The following is a 20,876-nucleotide window of genomic DNA, read 5'->3' as shown; positions in this document are numbered from 1 at the left end:
ATTTGATACAAGAGAGCCTGAGGGCCAGAGAGCGAGCACGCTGGAGATCACAGGACTGACTAATTGTTTCTGTCTACCCGGAGACACACGACTGATTGCTCTGTTACAGTTGTTCAATTTCACACATTACTGGGGAGAAATTGACTGTACCGGCTGCTGTTGGAATAAAACAAAACATTAGCCAGTGTAGCGACAGGAAGAAAAACAACTCCGCGACTCAACGAGGTACATTAAAAGCTGACAAATGGCTTCCATCTTAAACTTTATTAGTTGTTTCTGTTTATAGTTTAGCAAAGCAAACATCAAAGTATGAAGGCATCATTTCGTAGAACTGTAATTCTTTCGATCTTTAGTATGGCACCACCCAAAATAATCAATGAATCATACCCACAGGTAAAACAAACCCAATCCAGCTTTTAAACCAAAGTGAAAGAAAGATAATATGATTAACAACAGGTATTAGCCATTAAACGATGTACTGAAAAATACAAACCATTTGCAAGCAGTACGCAACCAAATCCATACTTGGACTAACCCTCCTCAGGTCTGTGATTTTGTTGTCTGATAAGAAATAAGGCAGATTCCTTTGATACAATTATAGACAATCTGGTAAGGAGACAAGCAAAAGCTAGGAGGGCTGTAATTCCTGTGTATGTTGGAGAAGTTCACAGCAGTTTTCTGGCATGCACTGGGTATGGCAAAAAAAAAATCAACAAAAAACCCAGGGAAAAGAGAAAAACAAAACAACCAATCGATTAGTTAGACGACACTCACATCCTCGTTTGTGTGCATGGGTGCTGATGAACAGATTCCTGGTAAGAGGAGCCGCCGCTGGCGGGGATGAAATGTGATGTTCACAGACCGCGGTCTGAATGGCGGTGGCGGCTGATTAGACTAAACAATGAGGCTGGGGCTGCGGCGGTGTGTGAGGGGACATGACAGGTGTCAGTTTGGTGCGCCCTGAAGAGGCTCACGAATGCAGGGTGTTGTCTGGTTTAATGTCATTATGACGGTCGCGGTGGTGTGCGAGTTGTAAGCACTACAGGATGGTTGATGTTAAGCATCATCCAGCCCAGAGTGTCAACACGCCGGAGCCGTGGCGGTTGTCCTTTGACAGCTCCACCCTGTTCTCACAGTGGGTTCATCAAATAAAGAGGCTTGAACCTGGTTTATCTCATTGCACCCAGCTGGTGAAGTGATGGATGACTAACACACAGTGAGGTATGGCTCATCTTTTCTGCTTGATATGTTCAAGTCCTATAGTAAGGTTTTGTACATACATACATATACATACATACATACTTCAGGGATGAATAGTTTCTTAAAGAAAGGACGAGGAGGCTAACTAAGGTGGGGATGTGAGCAGGATGTGAGTGGCTGGTTGTCCTGGTCCAGTGTCAGAGCCCATACTGACATGGGCCAGTCTGACACCAGTGTGGTTGGCCTTCGCACAGTTTGCTGGCTGTCAGATGAGGCTGATTGTCGTCCTCTCAGCTGGTCATTCCTTCTTCTCTACGGTGTCTGAAAAAAAAGAAATGCAGGATCTGAGCAGGATGTGATTCACCAAGGGGAAATCTGCCCCTCCCTCCGGTTGATGTCTCCCATTTAGGATCTTATTGCAATTGAGAAAGATTCTGCTTTTATTGTTGTCAGCTGGATCCAAATTGAATTTTCACTTTCAAAGTATAAATCAGTTGAGTTACTATAGCTTACAATACATTACATTAAATTCTTGAAATGTGTTTTAATTAAACAAGGCATGCTGGGAAAACTAAGCAGCCAAGGGAGGTGGAGACCACAGGTTAGGATGAGGAAGACTGTTATTCACATTTGGCCCCGGTGGGTAAAAACAATCCACCTGCAAAAAGAGATCACTACTGAGATCATTTCAGTTTACTCTGACATTTTATAACTGAAAATCAGACTGAAATCAATTTCTCTATGAAATTATCGCTGTGGGAATCAATGATGGCTCGATAAATGATTTATGACTTTGCTATTTTAGTACCAGCAGTTATGTTGAAAATAGTGTGTTTCAGATGTGTGTGCAGAAACTAATGCACTGCGTTCCCCCAAAAAACCTCTTCGGTGTAACCAATTTAATGGCCATGCTCTGTATTACTGCGCTTTAAATTATTATTTTTTTTTTTCAACAGTCTAGCTGAGGTTAGTTGCGTGTAGTTAAATCATCACTGTTCTATTGTTTATTTGGTGGAGCTGCAATTGAAACATTTAAACTTCGAAGCACTGCAGGGGTTTCCAACTCAAACCACCTCACCCTGTCATTTAAAAACCATCTATATGGTGTGGTCTCTAAAGCAAAGTCCATCTGTACAAAAAACTGTATTTGTTGTGAAAAAAGTTTGGAGGATGGTTTCAAATATTGCTGGACAGTAGCTACACTCTACATTTTCTACAATATTGTATCTTGTACAACAGTACAGGAAAAAAAGTTGCTCTCACACGGTTATTACGTTGGTAATAACATTTATTTTGGTTTGATATTATCAGAGAAAGTTGAAATGAACTGCATGTTGGTTTTTGAGGATTCTGTGGTGTTTGGCTGGATTGCAATAAATCGAGAGGTGTCTTGAATATTATGCCCCTCTCGTGTGTTGTACAGAGGTAGCCAGAGTATATAGTCCATGAAATGTTGTACGACCTCTTTGTCTCCAGGTTTAATGCAATGATGAGGTGCTAAATATGTGTATCCTGGGCTGCGTTACATTGAGAGGGCCAATATTCAGCTCCCCTTATGTACATAAATGTGAAAGATGAAGAGGAAACACCTCTTACTTTTATTTACTTGAATACAACAAAAGCAAGGGAGGTTTCACTCACAGCCTCATGAGAGTTGATGTTATGGTTGGCCAGCTTTAATGAATTGGATTGCACTGCATCGTATGAGGGCTTTGGGAGTTTTGCACTGTCGCCTCACAGACAAAAATCGGTTTGATTTCAGGTTTTTGGGTTTTTCTGTGTCAATTCTGCATGTTCTCCCTATGCAGGCTGTTCTCCTTCGACACTTCGTGCTTTTGGGGTTTATTGGTGTTTCTAAAATCTACGTAGGTGTTAGTTTGAGTGTGTGTGTGTGTTGCTTGTCTTGACACTTCACACCCGCGTGAGACCTGCAGTTTGATCGAGCAGTGTAGAAGAACGACGGATGGGCTTATACGAATGTTTATGATGATCTGGTGATGGAGTGCATGTTCTTGTTAAGTAGGTATTTTCTTCAGAGGATTCTGTATCTCCTCATCAAATCCAACACCCATGATCAATTTGTAAATACCAATAATGTGCAGCGGAGCAGAACACGGCCCAAAGTTTTGTCTAAATTCAATCAGCGATGCTCGACAAATTTGATTGTCACAGACGGGTAAACACCCACTGAGGCTGATCCATTTGCTTTGCTCTCATCTTACATTCATGACGACATGAATCTTTTGTAAAGATAAACTAATCCATCAGCCTCGTTCAGAAAACGGGGCAGTTTGCTGTGATTGCCTGATGTCGTGTGTATTGATACTCGGGTTAATTTGACACATTATGCGCCTCCCTTCTACACCATCCCACCCAGATCCTCACAATTATTCCTGAACAATTTATTTATTTTTCCTTCTCTGGCATTTTGTCTGGCATTGTTTAAGCTCCCTCTCCCTTCTACACCAACCTGTTTGTCTCTGCCAAGTTATTTCACATGCTGCTAGCCTGTCCTATTTATTCAACCCTAACAATCTGTTCATAGCACTTCGCTTAATGATTTTCTTTTTTCTACCTGGGATCTTCACAATGCCCAAAATCTGAATTCCCCCCCCCCCCCCCCCCCTTTTTTGGCTCATCAATTCAACAGAGCCACACGCAGAACAATTACAGTTATAGAAATTCATCGCAGATGTCTGCATCCAAATGACATGCCATCTCATTACAGTACATCTCAACGGAGACCCCAGAATAACAACAGTAAGGGATCCTTCTCAAATATGATTTATTGGCAAGATTATTGCCCCTGCACTCAGTGTTAGCTTCATGGTAAAATAATAGGCATCACACACTTGATTTATTAAATACGTGATAGTTGAGTTTGCAGGTAATTCATCACACTCAATCTCCAAAGACGTCCCGACACGTATGTACCAAAATATCATGGTTATAGTTGCAAAGCAGAAATGGGTAGAGAGGGTTTACAAATGCATTTAGCCCTGGAGGAGCACGTACAAACTTCCTGCTTGCTGCCTGCTCCTACAGAGACAAGGAGATGAAGACAGACGGGGGAGGTGGAAAAAAAGCAGGAAAAAAAAAAAAAAGAAACTGAAACAAGCAGGGTGAAACTGGGTAGCACTTGACTGCACAGTGCTGAGCATTCTCTGCATTTTAATTCAGCAGCTGTGGCCACTAATAAGATCCCTCTTATAAACAGAGACGAGGACGAGCCAGAGTGCTTCCTCTTTGCACTTACCTTTGGACTGAATGCTGTCAGTTACAATTGAGTCAGGTTGCTCTGAGCTTTCGACATGATCTTTCATCTCCTCTAAACAAGAGGAAGAGACAGAAGTGAGGGAGAGAGATTAGAAGCAAAGAGAATCAACACATTTATTGCCCCCCATCCTGTGATTTAAAGCATCAGCTAAACAAACTCAGGCGGTGCTAAGTTAGTAAATCAAGGTGGTTTAGAGTTACAATGTAACCAGAAGTGTCTGAGGTGAGGCTTGAAGTTCATGTGAAGTCTTATTTCAGCGAGAGCATACGTTACAGCACGGCTTTCTCTTGCTGCGCAGAGCTGCCTAAGACTGTAATTTCAGAGCATCTAATAAACGTATAATGAAAATGCTAATCTTTACTGTGATGTGTTATGAATGTGAGTTGCAGAAGCAGAAGAAACGAGGGAGAAGAGGTGGATGATGGGATGTGGGTAGTCGAACGCGGGGAGGAGTGTCTTAAGCAGTAGGATTTTAGCGACGCTTCACAGTGCCTGGAGTGGATGGTGCCGAGTGAAAACACGATTTCCACCCACCTCCATTGCTGGTGCCAGTATCATTGACCTCAGAGACATCTGTAAAGTGAGACGCACACGCAGAAGCGAGTCAGTCCACGTGAAAGTCACTTTGTGCATGCAGATACAGGTGACAAAGCAGTGGAAGATTCTTTATCTTTGCTCTTTAAAGTTTATATTTAACAAGAAAAGTGGATCACTCTGAAACTCGTCCAAGAAAATAAAAGCAACCTCATCCTCAAATTAGCATTTGTTTTGATGCTTAATTTCAGCACGCCTTCTAAAGAGTTGTACTTCAACAACAAAAAAGAAGAACAACAAAACAAATGCGAGAAGCGGGAGTGAGAGAGAGAGAGATACATGCAAAATTAATTACACACTGCCATCCCTGTAAGGCAGCCTAACACCCCCCCAAACAGCCCACATACCCCGACACACATCCTTCTTCTGCTGCATCCTCCCTGTTACCTCAGCAGTCACACAATTCCTTCTTCATCACTCCCTGGAAAAAACCTCAGCACTTCCCTCTTTGCAATAACAATCATCCAAACAAAGCATGCCATAAAAATAACCACACTCCCCAGGCAGCTGAGTGATAGTCCAAACAAGTACAACTGCTTAAGGGTGATAGAAGAGTGTGTGGGCTCCAAAGTGGTGTCACAGTCCTGCATGTATACGGCCTCAAGTCTGTGGTCAAGGTCATTTAAATTACTTATAGAAAAGCAAAGTTCACTCGTTGCTGGTTCGGACGCACAAGAACCTTGAAGCATGTACAAAGCATGTGAGTTGCATAACAACCCTCACATCTCTGGCACTTTCACCTGCAGGCTGTCAGCTATGGAGAACATGCATAAGACCGCTTCTTCAGTGTAACTGATTTAATCTGTTGCAACACTTCAGAATGAATTTCCACCAGCGTAGACACCACTGGGACTCGAAGGACTGCTGAGACGCAGGAAGGATGAAGCAACAACAAGCTCGCCAGCTTTTCTCTTGTACCTTTTCATCTGAGGCTTGGAACTGTCCAGGGGGCAAAACAACATCATGCCCGCTAACACATGCGACCATTTAACGGGATATACTAGTTATTTATAGCTCAGGTCTCATTGTCGGTGTATTGGCTCAGTTGATGTGGTTTCTATCTGTAATGACAGCCGGGAACATACATACCATATGTGACCTACTATACGTTGCTCACTTATGTGTGCTAACAGTTTTGCAGACCAGTTTGCTGACTGTTGGTTTAAAAACCACAATGTAATAGGCTTAAATACTCAAACGTGACTTCTTTGGAAAGTGCAACATCTGTGTTCTTTAGTCTGATGATGTAGCAATGTCATTATGCTTCCACATCAGCTTTATTTCGTACAATATCTCAAATAACCAGACGAAAAGATGAAGCGAGCTGAAACAACCAAGAACGAGCCCTCCTGTTGAATTATGAAATGAACCAGATTCACCATAACAGCCCAAACTGACAGGAAGAATGCACACATATTCTGCGACATATATATTAGAGGTGGCCATATGGAATTGACAGCGAGATAAAACAATATGCATGCACATGAAATGATATGCCATTCATTAGCACTTTTTACATATGATCCCTTTATGTGTATTAGAGCTGATGGCGGGACCTGATGTTGGAACAGAGCCTCCGTCATATGTGCTGATAATCAGCAGCAGCAGGAGCTCACTGAAGCTCCTGGCCTCCTTCCAGATGCTGCCTGCTTTTTTGTCTCACAGGTAATAACAACACAGTCACTTCCCCCTCCGATACAGAGCACTGATCTCTAAAAGCGAAGAAGCCAAAAGTCCAGAATTTCAATTGATCGTTGCTCCGGCCTGCGCCCGAATGCCCGAAGCTTTGGAGGGAATAGCAACGTTGGCCTGTCTCACTCTCTGATTTTACTCCTGTGTGCTGAGAGTGGTGGGGCTATTATTCAGGGGAGGATCCGAGTGTGCTGTGGAAAACACATAAACAAGGGGGGGGGGGGGGGGGGGGTCAAAGGAAAAACAGGCCTCTGTCAAGGTTCTGGTGAAGGAGAGGCAGAGTCCGCAGAGGGCAGATAAGAAAGAAGAGGAGAAAAACACAGCCTCTCTCAGTGGGAAACTGGACAGCTTTCACAGGTTTTTATTAAAGCTGGGATCAAGGACTGGAGGCGTCCTCATCAGTGTCCCCAGCCTCTAATTTGGTATATAATTTATGAGTATATGCATGGTATATAGGTTGTTGTTAGCTTTCACAACAAGGAGGCAAAAGCAGAGAGAAAATATGAATACCTTGCTCCTGTATTACCACCACAACAGTGCTGACATTGTCACAGAGACAGAAATTCAGTAAAGGTGACTGATAATGAGAATTTCCAAAGCCTCTTTGATCTGATTTCACATCGGGGATTCATTTGATTGAGTTCATCCTCCATTATCTGCCATGATATCGTCACATTTTGATGTAGACCAACGAGATCCGGACAGACTCATTTACAAATGAGCAGAGGTCACTTGGCAGATCAAAAACATTTAAAACTTTTACCGGCTCTGATATGTCTCTTCTTTTCTTTTTGTCACTTCAGCCTTCCATGAGTTCCGCTCAAAACATCCCTGAGAGGAAAGCCATCAAGATGGAGGATGAGGAAATGTGCATGTGCCCTCATTTCCTCACCTTAGGAGAAGGCAGAGGAAGGAAGAGAGTTGGGCATATTTCACCCTTGTATGCAGACAAGCAGAAAATTACATCCCCCACCTTCCATTCATTTATTAGACGAGAGGTAGTTAGCGTTTTGTTGGTCAGCATTAGTGTACTGCAGCACCATATTCAGCTATGATAGGTAATGTGTTAGAATTGGACAGCGGTGGCGAGCAGGAGATTTTTAAAGCATTCCGTGAATATATATGATGCATATTTGATTAGCTTTGGTATGAATTTCACTCATTATTTCTCATTGTTGTTGGAAAGCATTTGTCACCAGTGCGTCTGTCTTTGCATCATCTTTAATGCTCTTGTCATTCCAGCGCCGTCAGCCCACAAGGGAGGCAGTCCCTGTGGGTCACCCACACAGCAGCGAGAGGAAGCGTCTCTGCTTAATGTTCCAGACAAGAGCCTCGGGCAGAACAGGAGGTTTCCTTTGTCCCACAGCCACAGGACACCTCAGTATTTTTTTATTCGACTCCTCTTCTTGAGCGGCAGCAGAAAGGGAAGAAAGAAAGAAATCAATGGAGGTGTGGAGGTGTAGAAGTGTCCGTGCCCTACAGTGTCGGCTCCCCGGGAGGAATTTTTTTTTCCGTCCGTTTGATTCCCAAACCGTGGCGTGGCAGGCCGCTCTGCTGTGTCTTAGCAGGTCCTGCTGCTTTGATCTCAGGCCAAACTCGCAGGTGTCCAGCTGCCTCCGCTCAACAATGAACGTGACCCATCACAATCTCAGTAAAGGAATTGCTGAAAAACCACCAGACGCCCACTTTTTCCAATCGTTGCTCAGCGGCTTCATGTTCACTAGAGTAGGCCAAAATCAAATTAAATGCGCCACTTTTTCATTGAGGGCTTGGAAGTATTTTTCGAGTTTTGCCTCTGTTCTCTGCGGTCTTTATGAAGCAGCTGTAGTGCTACCTCTTGCCCAAAAGCACTTTATCTTAAGAGAATAAAGAAGAAAAAAAACGTCCGGGTCAGCATGTATGAAAGCTTTCGGGTGAGGAGAGCAAAATTCAATTCAGTGTAAACTGGGTGGTCTGTAAGGGTCCTATTCCTCATCTATGCAGGTCCATGTATATTAAACAAGTATCAAAGAGCCCCTTAGTGAACTTTGCTTAGACTAATAGCTTTGGGCCCCAACTGCAAAGATAATTAAAGACAACCCTACCCAAGGAAAACAAGAGCGGGTGAACCTCTACAAGTGCCCAAACCAAAAGAACTAATGAGCTGATAAATGTGGAAAGCAGCCCATTTTCATATGGTAATGCCAGGTTTGTGGAATACATGCTTGTGGAAAGAGCTCAGCTGCATGAGCTGCCACTCTCAGAAGAGCAAAAAAGGGTTTTATTAAAAAAAAAAAGAAAAAAAAAAAGGAGAGGGTCAGTATTTGATCACTTGAGTTTTCTCTTCTATGAGATGAAACACTGCCTGACAATCTAAGCCAATTAAAGAGCACTGAGTTGTGACCTGCGGGCTCAGGAGATGAAAACAAGCCTGTTCAGTAAACACTGTGACCGCCCCTTTCTACTGTGAACCGCCTGAAAAGCCAAGAGTCTTCATTAATATTCCGCCTTTCTTCTCCCTAAGAAAATGCCAAGAGGTTGTGGACACTAAGTCGCATTGTGATCCCCTGTGGGTTTGGGTAACCTTGCAGGGGTGTTTGTGACGGGGCGGCTCCGAGCTGGGTCAGGGTCCTCTAAACAGACTGAAAAGGCCCGAGCTCATTACAACAGGCCTGGGCCATGCTTGACAAGATGGGAAAACAGTACTCTGAATGAGTAAAAAGAGAACAGGACACCATCTGCTATGGGGTGAACCTGCTACTCAGAGGAGAGTGAAGAAGATTAGAAAGCAGGGGGAGATGGCAAGAGAAAAAAAAGGCAGTTGCAAAAAAATGAAAGGGAAAATGACCAGCAACAAACCTTTGCCAAGACAGAGGGTTGAAAGAAACAAATGTCTAACTCTCAAAATTCTTTTAGATTGTTTTCTACTCTCTTCTCGGTCCAAGGTAAGGGTGAAAACGTCGCCATGGTCTGTCAAAAGAGAGGGATGAAAAAAAACCCAACAAAAAACAAAAAAACGTGAGCACTAAGATACACTGAGATGAAAGCCGTGAGTGAATAACTGATTAAGTGAAGAAGTGAGAAAGGTGGAGACAACACAAAAATAGACATGGAAGGGGGAAAAATGCAAAAGAGGCCTCCCCTGTGTGACCTACATACCTGCTAAACCTGCTGTCAGTGGTGGCTTGGTCCTCTCTCATCACTCACTGAATTACTTTACATAATCTTTAAGACGCTCCACGTGCGCTCAGAGACCTGCTGCAGCAAACTGCCCGCCACTGTTTTCAAAAGCTATTGTGATTTGACACATGGCGGTGTGGCCCATCTTGTGGCATTAGGCACTCTTGTGACCCCCCCGAGACGCTGAAAGGGGAAACACTGCAGCTGAACGTGTGTGTGTGTGTGTGTGTGTGTGTGTGTGTGGGGGGGGGGTCTCAGTGTGCAGGAAAGGCCTGGACGCATGTGTCTTTCCGAGGATTGTGCTCCAGCCGGCAGTGCTGTTATGCATCGATTTGCAATGATGAAGTGATGCCTCTGTTGGACAGCTCAAGGTTTTGTGGAGTAGATCATGCGTCGGCCTAGTCAATAGAATCAAAGTAAGGTACGTGTCTAGACTGTAGTGAAAAGCAGAGACTGGATGAGAGCAGCCATCTATCATGCAAAGGTCAGTAGGAGCCAGCTCTCCTGGTCAAGTGCAGTAGAAGCACCATGTTTATGTGCTTGAGACCACTACAGCGTGAATTATAAAGGATGACAATAATACAATTTACCTGATTATTATAAATAATACAACAGTCTGCAACATGTGCCTGTGAATTTGGTTTATTGGCTTGCTCCTGTTAATGTTTACAAAGTTACATTTAAACAAATTACAAGTTTATTTATAAGAGGACAATCTTTTCAAGGAACTTTTGTAGTTTATTGTGAAACATGGAGTATTTTAAACAATGCTTGGGTATTTCCTCAACTTTAAATACTCACAGCTGGAACCATGGAAGCATGGAAAAAAGTCCATATATTTCTTCCGAGGTGCAGTATAATTTGAGTCATGGGAAGTTGGAAACCTGGCCAGCGGTGTTTCGTGACACATTTGCTGTTTGAACATCAATTACACAGTAAATCTCAACTAAATACAACAACTAAATAGCAGCTCTCTTTTCAATTTTATTAGATAGATAATGTTGAGTAAAATAACTGTGTTTTCACTGTAATAACATGAACAATAAAATAGCCGCTTAAACAGACTATGCTAATTACTAAAATGGTGAAAAAAACAATCCCAATCCTTATTAGATGCTATATCATCTCTGGATTTTTTTGAGCCTAGAAAAGCCAAGGCAGCTAACATAACTATATTTCTTTTTAAAATTATGGGCAAATTTAGAATATAAGGGGAAAAAAATGCTTTGCAATGTCAAACCAGCAGTGGCATCTTTGACAGTGAAGGCAATTTGTTTAAGTGAAATGCAAACTTTTAATTCAGAGACTTTGATTTAGTAATTACTGAGTAACCCTGTTAATGATAAATTAGGATCAGATGCAATGAAACAATATAACTTTTGTTCATAATTAAGATACATCATTTTTTTTTATTGTTTAAGGGGGGGGGGGGGGGGGGGGGGGGTTTCATCATTTATTGATACACATTGGTCTACAAACACAAACACAAACCTGTCCACCAAAGCCTCAGGACAATCTACCCAGCCACTGTTGACAAAATTAATTTCTTATTGAAAACCAGCAGGTGTAATAACCTGCTTATTTGTATCCCGTTGCATGTAGTTTGTGCATTCTGGGTTTACTGGGAAATTACTGAGAAGGGTCAATATCTGAGAAGCACCATGGTGTCAAATCCACAATGACATCTGCAATCCAAAGAGTTAAGGACGGTAAATCCCATAAAGTCATGTCTGAGTCTCAGACAATATTGTTGTCGGCATCCCGCCTGGGTTCAACTTCTGTTTCAGTCTCAAGGAGCACGACTGTCAAATCTTTCAGGCTGCCTCCAGGAGACAGCAACCCATACAGAGATCACTTGTCAGTCAGACAGCATCTTTTCTGTGTGTTTATTAAGGGTGTATGTATGGAACTGTGACCAAAATATGTTGCCGTATTTTCAAAGACACATTTGTTGCATCTCTGCCGACTGACGGATTCAGTCTCTCTGCAGTGAGTTGATTCATTTGCCATTTTTTTCTTGTAAACCAAACAGTGGGTGTAGACAGGATGAGAGAGTTGATCAAAAGAGACGCTTCAAAGGAGAACAGAAAAAAAGCATGTCCTTCGCAGCCGGCTAGATGAGGCCTCCTTCCTTTGAAGCAGGCTACCGGGCCAGAGGTGACCACATAATGGACACACCGCACATTGATTGTTTACTTTCTGTCTCCCGCAAAATGACCTGAGCCACGTGTTTCTTATCAACAAGACGACCTTACAGAAAGATAGACGGGCTCTTTTTTTTTTTTTTTCTACAATACTTGAATAGTCTGAGTGTTTTTAACACATCAGAAAATGACATATATTTCTGTGAAGTTTGTCTCTTGCATGGCAACAAGTCTATCCTCACCTTAGCTACGTTTTTTTTTTACATTAAAGTTTGGCTTAAAGAGATTTGATTCCAATTCATTGTTAAAAGGCAGAAGGCAGAGTGAAGGGAGTGGCTCATTGTGGTCAAAGTAATAACCGAGCCAAAACAATATCTGTGGAAAAAAAGTCAAGTTCACTTAATGCAGTGGTTCTCAATTATTTTCTGTCAGGCCCCCCCTAGAGGTCAAAAAAATTTTCAGCCCCCCCCCCCCCCCCCCCCAAATTGTACTACCATTGAGAACCTGATAATATTTATTTATTTATATTATATTATTTATATATTATTGTATAAACCACTGTATGATTCGCTGGCACCAGCATTCTGCATACAATCGCCTGATTATCAAAATAAATTAATAAAATGAGCTGGATGCCCTTTTTTATCGTTCAAGCATGAATAAAGACACTAATACTGAAAGTTGCACCTGCCTCACGCCCCCCCTGACACCCCACCACGCCCCCCCAGGGGGGCTCGCCCCACCATTTGAGAAGCACTGACTTAATGGAAAAACTTTTTGAGGCGATCTAGCTTATTTTGATTTTATGTTTGAAAAATTCAAACCCAAAAATCTGCAATGTGTGACTGATTTTAAACTTCAACTTTTCTTTTCTGTGTGTTTTTCACCATATGACCTGCTGGTGCATCTTGCTGCGATTGGACAATTGCATTGCAGAAGTACATTTCTCTGCTTTCTGACAGGATGTAAAGTATGACTTCAATTCAATTTTGGTCAATATTATTATTGTATATTCCTGAACTAAAGGCAACGTGGCAGCTGGTTGCTGTTGTTATCCTCTTTTAGTCAGGTCTTTCTGTGTCTTATGTCTTGGAATGGCAATTAAACGTCTAATCATTGATTGGTCTGTTCTCACAAGCTAATCACAACCTTAATTTAACCCTTAAATACGTAAATAAGTAACTACTTCTGTTCATGCCTTTTCAAAACTCTGCATGCTGGATGACTTTTTTTTAAGCCAGGATATTACATTTTTGATTGTCGATTTGTTTCGATTTTTTTTTGATCCAACCCGTTAAAGAGAATGAAATAGGAGCCGAGAGGCTGTATGGAATACATTTTTTCCCCGCCATTTATCTTAATCCCTCCTGTACACCACTTTATCTACCTCAGGGTTGCAGAGGGCTGGAAAGCCAGGATACATCCTGGACAAACACGCAGAGACAATCCCATACACTCACATTCACACCTAAAGGCAATTTTAGTCTTTTGATTCATCAAAAGACAGATTCTCACCGACCTTATGAGGGATCTGGGACAAACAAAGCGCTGAGAAGGTGAGAGGTTGTAAGTAGCTTATTCTATTAACTGAAATCGACAGGAAATACATTTGATTCGATGCTGACTGGACTGAGAATGACCAAAGAAAAGCATCAAATTGTTTTTAAGAGTAAGATAGAAGGCTAAATGTAGTTCAACAATAAAAGCTGCTTTGATGCGTACTCCTATAACAACTTCTGTAACAATAAGATTGTGTGTATCTGGCATTCAAATTCTCAGAATTTGCATAAAAATCTATGAAATACAAGTGTAGCCTTATGTCTACACCCCACGGCAGGCCAGTTCCCCCAGCAGCCACACAGTGTTATGGTATAAAATGTTATGCCAAAACTTAATTGTGTGCTGACAACTCCTAACCACAGGCAAGACCACACTGCTTTCCACGATTAGATTTTCACAAAAGTGCACAAAACCAATTAGGTAAAGGTCTGAATCCTTTTTGTTATCACAAAGAATCAAAGATGTAAAGTGCTCTTCACCAACAACACATTCAGAGCACACAACTAATGAATTTTGGAGATAAATTATTCAAACAATCAAAATGAAGAAAGGGAAAATACTTTTGATTTGCAAGAGCTCGCCGTTTCGTACGTGACGCTTCAATAGAAGCGAGCAACCTCACAGGGTCACAATGCTTTACCATAGGCTAGTCTGCTGCATTTCACAGGAGCCATTTGTGTTGGCAGGCCGAAGGAGTGCAATTCATGGAGATCAATAATATCCCAAAAATGACACTTTCAAACAACATGAAACCAATTCTCCTGGTAGTTACTAGAGGGTTTTTCTTTTTTTTTGCACCTCCACTTTTAAGCATTTTCCTATTATTTGTTTATATTCCAGGGGAGAGATGTAGATGCATGATGTGCTCAGAAGCTACATGCCACCTGTGAATGCAACTGACCTTTTCTCTCAGAGCTTCACATACAGTGAGCTGTGACTGGCAGAGTCACAATGGAGTTGACACCGCTGTCAGTACTATACTGGGCAGCACACTCCGGTAAAGATTTATGACACACAGAAATCCAAGTGCCAAAACCAGGAGGGGTAGTGGAGATGAACTAGAGTTCACCTGATGCATTGTGATGTCTTTGACCGCAAGAAAATCGGAAGATCAAGACTAAGGAGAAAAACCACAAGAGCGAGAGAGTAGCTGGGGAAATGTCAGCTCTGCGATCATGTAATGCTTCTTTCTGGCTGCTGTGTCCAGACTGAGGTTTTTGAGTGAGAGCCTGCTGGGTTTGTCTTTCCGCCCTCCTGCAGGGTCCCTTCTGGCTTTTCTATGCTATTACAGCATGTCCACCCCCTTAAATGTCCAGCCTGCTCCCGTTCACCCAGCTGAAGTATTCTCACTAACACTCTTCCACTAAAGAGCTACTTTCATCTCATAGCCTCAAGCATGACAACAAGTATAGCATAAAAGTAAAGGGAATCATTGTTTGGTGGATTCTTACTTTATTGTAAATAAAGTAAAATCCTTCTTGTCTTTTGAATAAGTGCTCGATTTCCATAAAAAGATGCTTTTGTGAAATGAGCTGAACTTTGGAAGCTCTATTAACTTTTCAGAGACATTTACATATTGCATTCAGGTTCTCTCATTCATAAGGTGCAAAGTGGTTTCTTTCTAGTTTTCAGACAAATATTGACTCAAACTGGGAAAACACCACTACCCCTTGGTCGCATTTTATGATACGCTAAATGGAAAGGCTTTCCACAAGGAAATACTGTCACAGAATGGTAACAGACCTTATTGAGGTTTGTGCATAAAATGGGGTGTAAATGCTTTACAGGCAAAACTTGCTGCAAACTTAATGGAAAAGAAGGACGAGCGGCTGTTTACTCAGTGGCATTGAATTTGCACAGCCATTAAATCTTACCTTTGGAGCAAAGACAATAGCTATCGACTCCTGTAGGAGAACCATGCTGCATGAAGGAAAAACAATTTCTGTTCACTACTCAGATTTATTTATTCCTTGCTTTAGGCAAAGACGCTCTTATTTTAATTTATGGCTGTTCCACGAGCTCGCTGAGGCGGGTGCCCATTCTCACAAGTCTCCAGAACAAGGCTTTTGCTGAGCAGATATTCCAAACACAAGAACAATATACCCCCCATTTTCATTTTAAAGCTTCTTATGAATATTCATGGTTCTAGGTTTGCTTGGATTCTGATTCCGTTCGGGGAGCTTTTAAAACATCCCGAATATCAGGCAGAGGATCTCATCGCCTGTGCATAGAGCGAGATAATCCACATGATTCATATAGCTGTGCGTATGGCCTGATTTAAAATACACAACCTCCCCTCTGCCTGCTTCCTTACTTATCTCTTCTTCACTGGAATACTCTACAGAGTAAACCTGGAAGAGAACATTTTTCATCTACCGCCTGGGTTATTGCTTTTGGGTGGCTATAATGTTATACAAATAATTTTAGAATAGCAGGACTAAATGCTTGAACCTAACTGCATACAGTTTGTTTCTGAGCAGACCTGCGCTGTAAACAACAGATGGCATCGTATGACATTATGAGCTGATCAGACGTCAGCTAATGACCTGTACAGTATCCTAGATCTGTATCTACTTACCACCAGGGAGTGTGTGGAATGAATAAATTACCACATTAACGAGTCAGACTGACGGTGGCAGCAAGAATGAATACAACATAAAGTTGGTTTATTTAGCTTTGTGTTATTTAGTGTGACTGAGTTGGCGCTGAGAAACGACATGTCAGCAATATTGAGATACGTGACAGTAGCAGGGTGTCAACAGATACGATGTCACCAACAAGTGGGAGCATGTGCAAATAAAGGTGCAGAAACGGGATGATTGGCGAGAGCAGAGATGAGCCTCTCTGTACTGCAATGTAGACTCGTATATACAGTACGTATCCTGTAAAGAAGTTAATCGGTGAGACCTCCTGCTATGACACTAGTTCAAGGAAGAGCCGTTAATTACTGGATAAAAAAAGTATCCATAGCTACAAGTGCAGTGTCGTCGGTTCAATGTCGGCTACAATCTTTGCCGTCATGGTCAGAAACCTCCAAGTCAGTGGACAAGCGGAACAAATAACCTGCCAACAAATTAGAAAACATCACTTGACAGTATACAATGTCCTTTCTCTCTGAATCTTGTGTTTATAGTGACCAGACTTAGATTTCTTTTTGGTCGCTGAGAACAACTGGCAATGAAGGCACACTCTTACAGCGGTGGTGTCTGAGGTGAAATTCTCCTTGAAACAGATGGAGGAATAATTCAGTGTCTTAAATACATATTTAATTGGAAACGCTGGGATTGCAGTTTCCTCCCAAAGTCCAAAAATATATCCAGGTTTAATTGATGACTTTAAATTGCCCCAAGGTGTGTCTGTGTTTTCGATGTGATGAACTGATGACCTGTCTATGATGTGCCCTGCCCTCATCCATAGTCCAGCTGGTAGAAGCCTCAGTTGGATAAATGTAATTGGAAAATAAAGTCTTTCTCTGGGAAAATTACGACCAACAACCACAAATGAGACTGCTTTGTCTGTTTGATCATTAAGTCTCTCTCTCTCTCTTTTTTTTTTTAAATGCCTGCATTTGTTTCAGAACTGCATAAATTAGAACTTCAGCTTTGCACACTACCTTCTTACAGGGACTGTCTCACATCAACACAACCTTTGAAAGCTGAGAATGAGTGTAAGAAAAAAAAAACAGACATTAAAATACTTTGGATTGCAGTTCTCCATATTCACAGTTGAATTCAGAGGTTTAGGTACACTTAGGCCAAAGTAATTAAAGTCTTTTTAACAGCAGCGCACATATGATGTGAGCAAACTAATTTTGGACGGATCAGCCATCTGTTTCACAGAGAGTAGTAACCTTTAAATTCGCTGTTTTGGTAATTTGGAGGTTGTTGTACAGTTAGTTGATCATATCATTAGCTCAGCTTGGAGAACTCAGGGAATCTTCAAAGCTGTGGAAACTTTTGACATGTGTGATAGATCTGAATTAGAAATACACCATCAACATTAAGCTCAACTTTCAAACTGTAAAAGTCTATATAATCCAAACAATGTATGAGGGAAATTGGTCCGAACAGTCTGAAAAAAGAACTCCATTTTGCAATTGGTGCTTGCAAATGTCCTGCAAACTGATGACGCAAACATTTAACATTGAATTGGAAATTCAAATTTATGATGATCATTATATCGGCGTGAACAGTGTGAGTCTGCAAGCCAAGGTGCATCCCAGGAGTGTCATTGGCTTGTCCTTTTGCTCTGCTGTCGTAGAAGCAGGTGCGGTTCTTGATAAAAGTGGCATTTGACTGATTTAGGATCGCTCGCAAATGGGCCCTTCGCAATGATCCAAACCACGTCAGACTTCCAGAAATGGAAGATGCTGATCCAGTGATGGCCGACATTGATCCTCGTTAGTGCCACAAAAATGTCAAACGAAGGCCAAGTTGTCATCGAGCATAACGACCGCGAGGATGTATGAGAGTAACGGCTGCTAATTGAATGAGGAAACTATCTGTATGTTTGTGAACAAAGAACCTGATCACGTGATAAGTGAGGATTTTGTGGTAATAGGTAGATAAAACACACACACTGAAGTTTATAATGATTGTGATACAGCTCATATCAAACATCCTTTAATTAATTGACAGTTACCATTCTGTACGTATTCTTAAGGTTTGTCATATTTTCTTTTTTTATGCTGCCGTCGTCAATCAAAACTCTCATTTAAATGGTCCTGTTTGTAAATTATCTCAGTCGTGCAATTATTTAGTTGATCACCGGCAAAACACCAGCAAACTGAAAACCCAATTTATCTGTGTAAGCATACAATTTAGAGGGTTTTATCTTGGAGCTTAGTAAAACAGGCCCAAGTGTAATAAATCAATAACCATGCTTTTGATATTCCTCTTCTTGCATTTTATAAGACGGTAATCATAAAAGAACTAGACTTTCTCTGGTTCGAACAAGCGATTTACTGATTCTTATAACTTGGCTTTCAGGCCACAAAGAATTGGGGAAGGGGCCAAATATGGCCTGGAGGCTGCCAGTTGCTCATGTCTGCACCAACAGCTCAATTACACCAGGTTTTGTTTTAATTGGACCGAACCTGTGTGAAAACACCTTCGGCGTGAGCAGTATTTGATGTGCAACCTGAAATGTGTCCAAGTTTTTAGTTTCAAATGCACTGTGACCAAATACTAATAAAGTGCAAGGAAACACTAGATCCACTGGGAATATGATAAGTGAGTCAAATGTTGAAACAATTCATTTTCAACACCTTCATTCGACACGCCACATTCTTAAAGTAATGCAGTGTTCTCACTGACCTAACACAATGAATATTTCTGAGGATTAAATGTCAGGAACTGTGTATAAATGTGTTTGGTGAGGGTATATGTAGATTTCCCACCGGTCCGTGCAATACAATAACACGAAAGGTATTTTGAAATGTGCGAATAGGAACCTATCAAGATCTCCACACACACGCGCTCAGATTCAAAGAGAGGTGTGCTCCTATATGTATCTGTGCGTAACAATTTAAAATCTCACTGTGCTAAAACTGTTTGAATCATCACTCATTGCTCCAGTCATCACAAGTCACTTTATTACTCTCTTTGAATGAAGCAGACTTAACCTCTGTGGCTGTGAGCAGGGAGCCTGATTACAGTCATTATTTTTAATAAAAGCTATGGGCTCAGGAATCATTGGGTTTTGTCCTGTGAATAACTGGTTATGCACTACAACACCAGGCTGTTGGCCTGCATGAGTTTCAATATGTGCGACACTTTGGGTCTGCGATCTGTCTGACTCTTCAGTACAAAATGCAATCTGCCTGCAATCAGGGGTAACACCACTGTTTACTGCCTGACAGGGCCATCACGCAGCACACAGCCCCCGGTCACCTAGACAGTGACAGACAATGACCGGCTTGGGCAAGACACAGTCAACAGGCTGGAGTGAAGCGTTCCAATGAAGGAAAGCCTGTTTGCGAGATATATTCCTCTGGTTTTTCAGAGGGGACGGGGAAGGCTATCTCAAACAGATCCATCAGGAATGTTCACTCTCACCCTAAATTAATTGAATGTCAGTCAAAGGGAAAGTGAAATGGAGGTGAGAGGGTGGCTCAGACCTCTGTGTAAGTGAGGTGGTGGGAGAGCGGTGATGTGGGGTCACACTTCTACGCGCACAGGTCCTCAAGAGAGTACATTTAGTGAGAAGCTGCAGAAGAATGGGGGTAAATAAAGACGGATGCCGCGTATGGTTAGAAACATAAACTAGGGCCATGCTGAGAAAAATGTTTGAACAAACTGACTGGCTTCAAGGAGCTCAAATAAATAAAGGCTAAATATATATCATCCTGACTGAACAGCAGAACAAAGTATCCATAAACTGCAGTTAAATACAGTGAAACACCTCATAGGTTGGCTTTACTTTGATAGATTACTTTTGTTTTTGAGAATATTAAGTATCTTTAACAAGATCTAAAACCATCTTTCAATACTCTATAAACTCCCTATCTGGGATACGCAATGAGATTTGATGTCAGCTGTACTGCAGACTGACATTTTATAAAAACAAGTATATATTCCTTTCAAAAAGAAAAACGAGGGAAGCGATACAATTTCCTGAAAACAGCTGGAGGCTGTAGTTTTTAACAACATGTTACTTTAAGTGGAGTAAATGGTACATTTGTTAGTACTATTTGTGTCTAATCACAGCAGCAGGATGGTGTTTGTGAATATGAGCGCTAATTATAGGCGCTGTTGTTCACTATAATGAAGAAAGAATGTAGCTCATTTCAGCGGGGTGGTTCATTTATGGTTCTGACCATATTTTAGCAACAACGTTGGCTGAGTGCATGCTTATTGCTTTTTAGTTGACTGGCAGACAAATAGATTATTCTGCAAGGCGCCTATTTTAAAGCAGAACACCTACTGTGTTGACACATCGTGCTGCACAAATCAGATGCATCAAGTCTCCAGCGGACTGTGCAATTTAAGCAATCTTCTAAATAAATAACATGCAACAATATAGGACATGGATCCCATAAATTTGGGCATGACATCAAGGGCAATGTGTGCAAACTGTGTTGCGTCGGCTTCTATTGAATCAGAGGCGACAACCGCGAAGATGTGTGGTAATAGAGAAGAATTGTAGACCCACTGTGATGTTGACTACACAAAATGAATACTCAAGTACAAATACATCAAAAAGTGAGTGAAAGTCAGCTGACCAGGTAGTCTTGAACTTAATCACAATAA

At 41.7% G+C, this 20,876-nt stretch overlaps 1 protein-coding gene across 3 annotated transcripts in view; it reads right to left on the bottom strand.

Moving 5' to 3' along the window:
• Window positions 1-251: 251 nt before the first annotated feature.
• macrod2 (mono-ADP ribosylhydrolase 2) overlaps window positions 252-20,876 on the bottom strand; it is a 419,737-nt gene continuing 399,112 nt past the window's right edge. The window contains exons 16-18 of one of the 3 annotated variants that reach the window (XM_080507957.1): window positions 5,012-5,050; window positions 4,457-4,528; window positions 252-1,521 (exon numbers count right to left, since the gene is read on the bottom strand). In XM_080507957.1, coding sequence (XP_080364083.1) covers window positions 1,499-1,521; window positions 4,457-4,528; window positions 5,012-5,050 — 134 coding nt within the window. In that variant the 3' untranslated portion in view covers window positions 252-1,498. The remainder of the gene's footprint in view (window positions 1,522-4,456; window positions 4,529-5,011; window positions 5,051-20,876) is intronic. The other 2 variants (XM_080507958.1, XM_080507959.1) reach the window with 2 other exon arrangements.

Source organism: Blennius ocellaris (assembly GCF_963422515.1).
Source record: "Blennius ocellaris genome assembly, chromosome: 13".
NCBI classification, from domain to species: Eukaryota; Metazoa; Chordata; class Actinopteri; order Blenniiformes; family Blenniidae; genus Blennius; species Blennius ocellaris.
The sequence above is the reverse complement of the archived record's forward strand: the minus strand, read 5'-3'. Positions and strand labels throughout refer to the sequence as shown.